This window comes from Pectinophora gossypiella, chromosome Z (assembly GCF_024362695.1).
Source record: "Pectinophora gossypiella chromosome Z, ilPecGoss1.1, whole genome shotgun sequence".
Lineage (NCBI taxonomy): Eukaryota > Metazoa > Arthropoda > Insecta > Lepidoptera > Gelechiidae > Pectinophora > Pectinophora gossypiella.
Genome location: NC_065433.1, coordinates 26179749 through 26190268, shown reverse-complemented (window position 1 = coordinate 26190268; position 10520 = coordinate 26179749). Strand labels below are relative to the sequence as shown.

The 10520-nt window shown below is 41.4% G+C and overlaps 1 protein-coding gene across 1 annotated transcript; it reads right to left on the bottom strand.

The window, feature by feature from the left end:
- Positions 1 to 500: 500 nt before the first annotated feature.
- On the bottom strand, positions 501 to 5851 carry LOC126380399 (uncharacterized). Its single transcript, XM_050029792.1, has 2 exons — positions 5674 to 5851; positions 501 to 799 (listed from the first exon to the last, which is right to left on the bottom strand). Exons 1-2 carry the CDS (start codon positions 5771 to 5773, stop codon positions 591 to 593), a joined length of 309 nt encoding a protein of 102 aa, XP_049885749.1. The 5' UTR covers positions 5774 to 5851; the 3' UTR covers positions 501 to 590.
- Positions 5852 to 10520: the final 4669 nt, after the last annotated feature.

Below are 10520 nucleotides of genomic sequence, written 5' to 3'. Positions count from 1 at the left end.
CCGCTGTTCCGTTCTCGATGCCAGCGGGCAGATCGCGCGGTGTTGCGGCGTTTTAGAGTTGTGTCTCAAATGAACGTGATGTCGAAACGGCCACAACGCATTTTCGATTGTAGTTCTTTTGTTTTGTACGATTTATTATGGGCAAAAGAAGATCTGAATCCCTATAATGAACAAAGGAAACAAAAAGGCGAGTTTCATACGCAGAGACACCGCTCGACTAGAGCGCACCGCTCGTACCCCGCTCGCCGCGCCGCTGCCATCGAGAACACTTCAATATAAATCTTAGCATTTGATCGCGCCGCTCCCCGCACCCCTGCCGCCGCCGCGCCGCTGCCGCTGTCATCCAGTTTGAGGCCTAACTATCTCCATTTAATAATCACGTCAATTCGTCGCTCCGTTTTGCCGTGAAAGACGGACAAATAAACAGACGGACAAATAAACAGAAGACACACTCACTTTCCAATTTATAATCTTAGTATGGATTTGTATAAAAACAAAAATTTCTACTTTCGAATAGGTATAATAATGAAAATGTATAAAGTGTAGGTAACAAGAATTAACATCAGACGGTCTTTTGATCTTCGAACATTCTATGCTTTCTTAGGGCAGTCTTCAAGAGGGACGCATTTGTTGGAGGCCGTATCTCTGACGGTGGGAGGGTCGCAGTAGCAGGCCGAATAGTCACAGATCTGGCCTCTGGTATCCTGGACAGGGTTCGGCTCGTCACATGTGGCCTCTGGAGTCAGGTAGCCGCATCCAGTCGTGTAGGCGTGAGTGCCCTCTTCACAGTCCCTGACACCTGGAACGAAACATAGGTACTTAATATGTCTATACATTAAACATGTATGTAACACAATACAACAACGGGTATGGTAAGAAAACTTCCTTCTGCAATCCTAAAATACTTTTGCCATCCATCTCTTCAGTGTTTTCCCGTTCACCGGATCATCCTACTACCAATGAGGATATAAACTGCCTATTTCTATCATCAGGTGTCGCTACTGTGGAGTCTTTTTAAATTTTGACAGTACTCCATACTATTTGAGTTTTGAGTAAACCAACGTATTGTTTTGGTTTTATATTTTGACACTATAACCATTCTGACTCGAGGCCTTTGAAATGTGGTGTTGGAGGAGGATGGAAAGAATAAGTTGGACAGAAAGGGTTACAAATGAGCAAGTGCTAGTAAGAGTAAGGGAAAAGAGACAAATACTGAGAATTATTGTGGACAGAAGAGGCAAGATGATTGGACACCTAATAAGACACGACGAATTCATTAAAAACATCATAGAAGGAAAGCTAGAAGGAAAGAGAGGAAGGGGAAGACCAAGAAGAGCTTACATGGAACAGATTAAAGAAAAGGTTAACGTCGTGTCTTATAGGGAAGTCAAGGAATTGGCCTTTGATAGACTGGAATGGAAAATGCTACACCGACAAGAGCGTGGCTCTTAAATTGATGATGATGAACCATTCTGCATTCATCACAGAAGGGAAGCTACAAGGAAAGAGAAGGGGTAATGCCAAGAAGAGCTTACATGGAGAAGATTAAAGAGAAGGCGAACGTCGTGTCTTATAAGGAGGTGAAGGAATTGTTCTCTGATAGACAAGAATGGAGAATGCTACATCGACAAGAGCGTGGCTCTTAAATTAGTGATGATAAACCATTCTGCAAAATCATAGTGTTACATTTATTCACTAGGGATCGGAAAGATGAAAACTTAGAAAAACTTTTTTTCAATCAATATACTGCCTTTTTCCGACGAGCTGCATTTCTTTTTCTTAACTCATCCTTCAGACGGGATACTCTCCACGAATTTTTGCTGGACAGTATGGAGAAATGTCAAAATTTAGGAACACTCAACAGTGTTGCTGCCTACACTTGAGCTAAAGATAAAACCTATATTTATCCTCATTTGCCAACTTTTGAAACTAAAATCGATCTTCTCTGCTCTGTGATAGGTAGGTATCTACATATCACAGCATGTTCTCTTAAAATCACTGCTCGTTTTCTTAAAATACGATCTGACTTCATCATCATCATCATCAACAGCCTATATACGTCCCACTGCTGGGCACAGGCCTCCCCTCAATCAACCGGAGGGGGTATGGAGCATACTCCACCACGCTGCTCCACTGCGGGTTGGTGGAGGTGTTTTTACGGCTAATAGCCGGGACCAACAGCTTAACGTGCCCTCCGAAGCACGGAATCATCTTAGTTTTTCGGACAATCAGGTGATTCAAGCCTGAAAAGTCCTTACCAAACAAAGGACAGTCTCACAAAGTGATTTCGACAATGTCCCCATCGGGAATCGAACCCGGACCACCAGATCGTGAGCCTAACGCTCTAACCACTAGACCACGATCTGACTTATGCAGTCGCTAATATGTATACACATAATAATCACGGCTTATCGGGGTGAGCAGTGCTACAAATCATCAATTAGACCAACCGTAGACACTTCCATTGGTCCGTCATTCATCTCACAGTATATACGAGAGAAGATCATATCTGTAGACATCGTAAAATTTCTGCTGTTTTCTGATTACTATGGCTCTGTCCACCTCATTTAGGATCCCGAGCGTGAAGTTATGTAAGTATGTACTTCGGTACGATACCTAAATGATTTATGTAGTTAATCGTTAAGAAAGGTTATCGCCTTCAATTGGGGTCAAACGAACATGACAATGACCTTAACACTGTTTTACGTAATCCAAAACATTTGTTAATACAACTATAACAAATTGCAATATACATTTGATAACTCAAAACCCCCTCAGTATTCATTACGATGTCACTAACACCCTGTATAATCCACAAAGGGAAAGATTGGAAATATCTGATTCTGTCGGGGTTAGATCTCTCTTTGAAAGAGATCCTTAGCACGGGCTATAAAAAAAAAAATCTTCATTTGTCGACTATTACCATAGGCTCGGGATTATAAGCAGCTGAATGCATTCTATCTTATTTACGTACGGTCACAAGTACTACTAATATGTATACACTTTGAAACTATGTCACATTAACTTTTTTGACGTCAAATATGATAGTACGACAGGGTTCTAAAGTGGGTAGTCATGAGCAATAAAATGTACCCACTTTAGGACTCTGTCGCACTAAAATATTTGACATTTAGTGAGACTTACAGTACAATTTGTCAAAAAAGTTAATGTGACATGGTACCAAAGTGTATACATTTAATGCTCGTGACCGTACATGATATTGCTCATGACTGTACTATAATTTTATTCACACAGCAGCTTCCATGGTTTAGTGGTTAGAGCGTTAGGCGCATGATCATGAGGTCCAGGTTCGATGACAAAGTACCAGAACAACAAGTGAACAACAATGACTTTAAGTAGTCTTACTGATTACATACATCACCGTTTAATTGCCTAACTCCTGGCTAAGCGCCTGCCTGTCTGACCTTCCAACGCAAAGGGCAACCCAGCCCAATTAGCCCAGGGCAGGTTACATATTACATACCTCTGAATGCGAAATAAATTCAAAAATCATTGGTTTAGGTCCCTGCCGGATTTTAACCTGTGACGCAATAACTTTTTTTTTGACGTGACTTATTGTAGATTTGCTGCAGATGGCATTAACTACTTGGCTGGACAAAGCGCTGAAGGCTCTCATCCGGTACAACGTTTAAGACAATAGGCCTGATGGTGCCCAGTTGGGCGCAACCTCGGCTCAGGGCGTCGTCTGAGAGGAAAATATTTGAAAGAATTAATCGACCCTAGTGGGTCGATAACGACAAGCGCTGATTGAGGGAAATCTTCGACCACGCCGGCGGGGTCGGTATCGGGGTCCTGACTGGGCTGCCACGACTCACGGTGAGTTTATATGTATAATACTAGCTCTTGCCTACGGCTTTGCTCGCGTTAAATTCGGGGTAGTACGAATGCACGTTTTTTTCGTTAGACACAAGTAGTACATACGATTTTAGGGAAGTGGGAAGTTTAGAAAGAGACAAAAAGTAGCCTATGTCACTCTCCATCTTATCAACTATCTCCACTTAAAAAGTCATGCCAATTTATCGCTCCGTTTTGCCGTGAAAGACGAACAAACTTATAATCTTTGAACGTTCTATACTTTGTTAGGACAGTCTTCAAGAAGGACGCATTTGTTGGAGGCTGTATCTCTGACAGGTCGGCTCTGGGAAGGTCGCAGTAGCAGGCCGCAGGACAAACAGACAGACACACACATACACTTTCCCATTTACAACATTATTATGGGTGGATATTTATCTAATAATATACTTACATCTATCTATGGCATATATACATCCCCGAGGATGTAAGGTCGTGCCAGCCATGGAAGACCCGACCAAAACAAAAACACACAATATCACAAACGACTTCATATTATAACCTCGATTTTTTACTTAGTCCGATTATACAACCAGCCTTTCAAACTATAGTTTGTCTAATACTAGATATACGACCTACGACCATTTAATTTATACGCTTAAACTACTTTGATAATTAGTAAACAATATAATGTGTCATGGAATTTAAAAACGCTTAGTTAAACACCTGGTAGTTAAATGATAATTTACAAAAATGATGTTAAAAGAGTCACTATTCATACTATTATTTATTGTCAAATGAACTTATTGCCCAGTTCCGAGAAGGCGTGACTTATAAAGTTGTGTCATGGGTTGGAATCCCGGCCATCACCCAACGGCCTCTGTGGTCCAGTGGTTGAGCGTTGACCTCACGATCCGGAGGTTCCTGGTTCGAACCCCGGCGGGGCATATCACTAAAATCACCTTTGTGATCCCCAGTTTGGTGAGGACATTACAGGCTGATCACCTGATTGTCTGAAAGTAAGATGATCCGTGCTTCGGAAGGCACTTAAGTTGTTGATCCCAGTTACTACTTACTGATGTAAGTAAGTAGTCGTTAGATAAGCCGTTAGATAGATGTCAGGGGCCTGTGGCGGCTCAATAGTAACCCTGACACCAGGGAAGATGAGGTTGGTAATCCACCTCACAACCCACACGAGAGAAGAGGAAGATCCCAGCCCAGGCTTTCGACCTTTGAACCCGACTTTGAGTTTGAATTCCTTTTTTGAATCACGTGGTTTCCGATTTATGCCTAGCTTTTAGCTTATATTGTTTTTTGGGCAACGTAGCCTGAAAAGCCGCTCATTAATATAATAATATTTGTTCGCATGGCGCACTTACATAATTATATACACAGAAATTGTAATATTGCATTTGTACGGTCACGAGCATTAATATGTATACACTTTGGTACCATTGTCACATTAACTTTTTTGACAAATGGAACTGTAAGTCTCACTGAATGTCAGATATGTTAGTGCGAGAGGGTCCTAAAGTGGGTACATTATATTGCTCGTGACTATACACAGACTCTGTTGTATAGGTACAGTATTTTAGTGGAATCGTAACGAATACTGTGGGGGATGATTCTGGCCATGATTCTGAGTTGATATCAAGTGGAATTCATGAAAATTTTAGTGTTTTTTAATTCCATACTTTTACGACGGAAAATTCCACTTGGTATCAATTCAGAATCATGATCTGAATCACCCTCAAAGTTTTCTTTACGATATCACTAACACCCTGTATGAATTTGCTTGAAGCAAATTCTTGTAAGCCTTTAAGACCCCCAGAACAGAAGTAATAAGAACGGTTAACTTACATCTTCCAAGAGCATATATGCAGCCCCTAGGATGTAGATTCGTATCAGCCATCGTATACGCGGCCAAAGCCAAAACACACAGGATCAATACAGCCTTCATATCCAGACCTTGCTTCTTAATTTATCCGGGTTAAACGACTGGTTCTTCTGAACTATATTTCTGTACTGAACAGGGGACGGCATAGGTTGCCTTATATCTTGTGTTTATGTAATTATTATTTGTTTTGTTGTGATCACTTTTATGACCTTAGTGTTGACGATAAGGCGGTAAACAAGGTATCTAACTTTTTTATTTATTTTTGTCTGCGTCTGTCTCGTAAACCTATCGACAGGTTTTTCTGTAACTTATCGTCTGACTTATATTTTATATAGGTCTTTATAAACGGATAGGGTATGTTACAATATAATAAAAAGGTCGTTGAATTGGAATGAATGTCGCTGCATAGCACCTGCGGTGTTGAGTCTTCTTCGTGTGGGTTGTGAGATCGATGACCCACCTCATCAACCCTGGTGTCAGGGTTTCTGTTGAGCCGCCGAAGGCAATTGACATGGTTCATGTAACGACTACATACTTAAGAAAATAGAAGCCGACTACCTAAATCGTGCTCTCTGAATCACGGAGCGATCAGCCTGCAAAGTCCTTACCAAACTGGGGATCACAAAGTGATTTTTGTGATGTCTCCACCGCATTGAAGCCAGGACCTCCGGATCGTGAACGTAGTGATTAAGATTGAGAAGGGAATGTTAAGAACACGTGGAGCGGATGAAGGAGACAATACAATAGGATTACGAAAGCGGCATAAAAGGCGAAGGTTGTTGGTAAGGCTGGCAGGGAAACCTTGTCTTTACGTCTCAGTAGTTACTTGACAATGTCTATTCTGGTCACCACATTTGTCCGGCAAATTAGTTAATGGCATCTGAGACATATGTACAAGGAGTCACTCCAAACAAATAAAAACAACCCCCGGCCAGAAAAAAGTGCGCTAACAGCAGACCAGCTCATTGGTTCCAGAAGACATTAGTGTCTCCAATGACAGATCCCACATATGCTTGCAAGCAAACTGAGCGTGTAACATTCCTATCACACCTAACAGACGACGTGATGACCTTGAAGACCTGAACCGATTTCCACCAAACATATCTAAGAACACTCTCGACCTTTCAAACAAAAAAACCGCATGAAAATCGGATCATCCGTTTGAGAGCTACAAGGCCACAGACAGACACATACACATTTACACACACACAGACACGTCAAACTTATAACACCCCGTCGTTTTTGCGTCGGGGGTTAAAAAAGATGTAAAAAAACCGATTAAGAAATAGTGATCAGATCCAGGGTTTTTTATTTAAAGAAGGGTGAGCTTGCATGAAGTCTGATTGGAGTGGAGGAAGCGAAAGTGGTGTGTCAGGGTCGTAGTAAGTGGAATGCCGTGGTGCTATACCTAAGTCTTGTAAAGGTAATAACGTTTCCCGCTAAACGCTATCACTCGTACGTCTTCTAACACGTAAAGTGACAAGCTCAACCACATCAATGTGTGACTGTGTAAATGACAGGGAATGAACCTGACCCGTTTTACCTGCTTACCGAGACTACGTCAACACTCATTTAAAGATTATTATTGCATAGGTAATTTTCCTTCTAACATTTTATTATTATTTTTGAACGCTTAGGTAAACAAGCCTGCTTAAATTTATGTTATTATACAGGGTGTTAACACGACAGGGTGTTACATCGTAACAAATACCGAGGGAGATGATTTAAAATGATGATTTTTTATTTCATGAAAATTTTAGTGCCTTTTTAAATTATTTTCCGTTCTATACTTTTGCGACGGAAAATTCCACTTGATATCAACTCAGAATCATGGCCTTAATCAACCCTCAAAGTTTTCGTTACGATGTCACTACCAACCTGTATAGAATAAGGAATAATACTACGTCATCATCATCATCACCCACTGCTGGGCATAGGCCTCCCCCAAGGATCTCCACTACGTACAGATTGGCAATTCTCCGCTCCCCTCCAGCGGCTGAGCTAGGTTTACCTCACCCCTCTCGATATTGGCCTCCCCCAAGGATCTCCACTACGTACAGATTGGCAATTCTCCGCTCCCCTCCAGCGGCTGAGCTAGGTTTACCTCACCCCTCTCGATATTGGCCTCCCCCAAAGATCTCCACTACGTACAGATTGGCAATTCTCCGCTCCCCTCCAGCGGCTGAGCTAGGTTTACCTCACCCCTCTCGATATTGGCCTCCCCCAAGGATCTCCACTACGTACAGATTGGCAATTCTCCGCTCCCCTCCAGCGGCTGAGCTAGGTTTACCTCACCCCTCTCGATGTTACTATAGTCTTTAATCGTATGTGCGACAGAAGTCACACACACAGATGTAGGTGTACGAAAACGTCAATGTGTAGAGTCTGTGTAAAAAGTGAGGTTTGGAAGTGTCCTGGGTGTGAAAGAGGTTCAACATTCATTATGATGAAGCTACTGTTACTTAGAAAATCATCTGAGTTATCGATAGCTCATATTAATAAATCTCAATAAAAATATACAATTTAAATAATGGCACATGTGCCATGCCGAAGGACGTAATATACGATCCCGACGACCCGATTACTCTAGCCATAGAGGCAGCCAATCAGCTCGCGACACCAAACACTTCAGAGCCCCGATATCGACCCCGCCGGCGTGGTCGACGATTTCCCTCATTCAGCGCTTATCGCTATCGACCCACTAGGGTTGATTAATTCTTTCAAATATTTTTCCTCTCAGACGACGCCCTGAGCCGAGGTTCGCGCCCAACTGGGCACCCTCAGGCCTGTTGTCTTACACGTTGTACCGGGTGAGAGCCTTCAGCGCTCCCCATTTGTCCGGCCAAGTAGTTAATGCCATCTGCGGCAAATCTACAATAAGTCAAGTCAAAAAAAAAAAAAAACATGTGCCATGCATGCATGGCATGGGCACTTTTGGGCCGGGTTTGACACGGAGTGGGTTCTAGATTAAGTAGTTTTAAGTTGGATTATTTGACTTTTTGTAATGTAAAAAAACATATAGGATTTTTTATTGAATTGATGCAATAATGTTAATGCATGATATATATTTTAATTTGTATACATGAATTGTAAGGACAGAAATAAAATAAATATTTAAATAATAAATAATATTTAATTTTGCTTGGTTCGATATTGTCGCAGATAGCATCAACTACTTCGCCGGACAAATGGGGAGCGCTGACCTCACCCGGTATAAAATTTAAAATAACAGGGGGGTTAAAAGGGCCACATCGAAGCATTTCATCTAAAAAAGGAATATTTTACAATTTGACATTTTCGCATAAGTGCGCAATGTAAACAAATGTCAAATAGCAATATTGCTTTTCAGATGAATTGCTTCCATGTGGCCTTTTTAACCCCCTAAGCCTAATAGTGCCCAGTTGGGTGCGGACCTCGGCTCAAAGCGTCGTCTGAGAGGAAAGAAAAAATTAATCGGCCCTGGTGAAACGATAGCAATAAGCGCTGAATGAGGGAAAACATCGACCACGCCAGCGGGGTCGGTATCAGGATCCTCAGGCAAACTAACTAGCCACAATTTCTCTCTAGATTATCGTCTATCGAACGTCCACAATATTAGTCTAGGATTACCATTTTGATACACTCACTGCTGCAATGAATAAAGTAATACTTCCTTGTTAAAACACCATTTATTTTTATGTCCATTGAATGAGCTGTTATAGGATTTTGTGTCCATGTTACTGTAAAAGCTCGAACTGCAGTAAATCCTAAGGTATTCCAGTAAAACCTGAAATCTACCAATTCCTAATGGTAAATGTCCCAAAACTTTTGCGATTCGAACTTTTACCACCATTCTGTTGGTAAATCTTAGGATTTACATTAATGGCACGGTAAAGTTTGTAAAACAATACTATGTACCTGTTTTGTCTAATAGTTCATTAAAGTAAATAATTAAGAATTACTCATGGTTTTATTCCTAAAACCAACATCTACCAGCTGACAGTGGTAAAACCTAGCATAATACTGAATTCAAATGGTAAAACTTGGTACTTACATTTACCAACTCATGTCGGTAAATCCATCTTAAATCTTAAGATTTACCGTAGTTCGAACTTTTACAGTAACATCCACATTTCATAAGAAGATTAATATAAAAGCTAGCTTACCTATGCATAAAAGCTACTTCTCAGACTTTCATTTTGTGTTGTTTGGATGTCTTGGGTAATATGAACAAGGGATTTTAATATTAGCTTCTGTGCTGAATTCTATCTACTCAACCTGTATCCACCCACTGCTGGGTATAGGCCTCCTCTCTTTCACGCCATCCTTTCCGGTCCTGTGCAAGTCGCATCCATGGGTTTCCGGCGTACTTACCTCACAATCTCATTCGACCACCGGGCTGGTGGCCTGCCGGCTGTTAGATTGGTGGCGAATAGAAAACATACTTAGAATACGTTCAGTTTCAGACAAGCGTCTTCCCGCTCGTGTCGTTAAATCCGACAGAGGGATTATGTCCTTTCTATGATGGACAATTGTCATGGGTGATAAGCTTATCGCTAGTCAGTCACCATAAGGTTCATCTTACCCATCTTAGGACTTCGTGTCAACACTGACTGCAATTTGTCTTCTGATAGCTTTTGGCTCTGCCCACCCCGGTAGTGTGAGTATGTAGTATTTAATATTAGCTGCTACATACGCCTGTTATGCCATAATAATAATAATAATAAACGTTTATTGCATGAATTCAGGTTAGGTACATTGCAGATTACAGTGCATTAAAATATATTTCCACCATCACGCCTGTATCCCCGAAGGAGTAGGCAGAAGTTGT

What these genes read in the sequence shown, in the direction of transcription:
- LOC126380399 (XM_050029792.1), bottom strand. Translation starts at nt 5,773, where the DNA reads ATGAAGGCTGTATTGATCCTGTGTGTTTTGGCTTTGGCCGCGTATACG. An exon ending in CATATATGCTCTTGGAAGAT is followed by an intron (nt 800 to 5,673) that starts GTAAGTTAACCG and finishes GTTTCGTTCCAG; the next exon opens with GTGTCAGGGACTGTGAAGAG.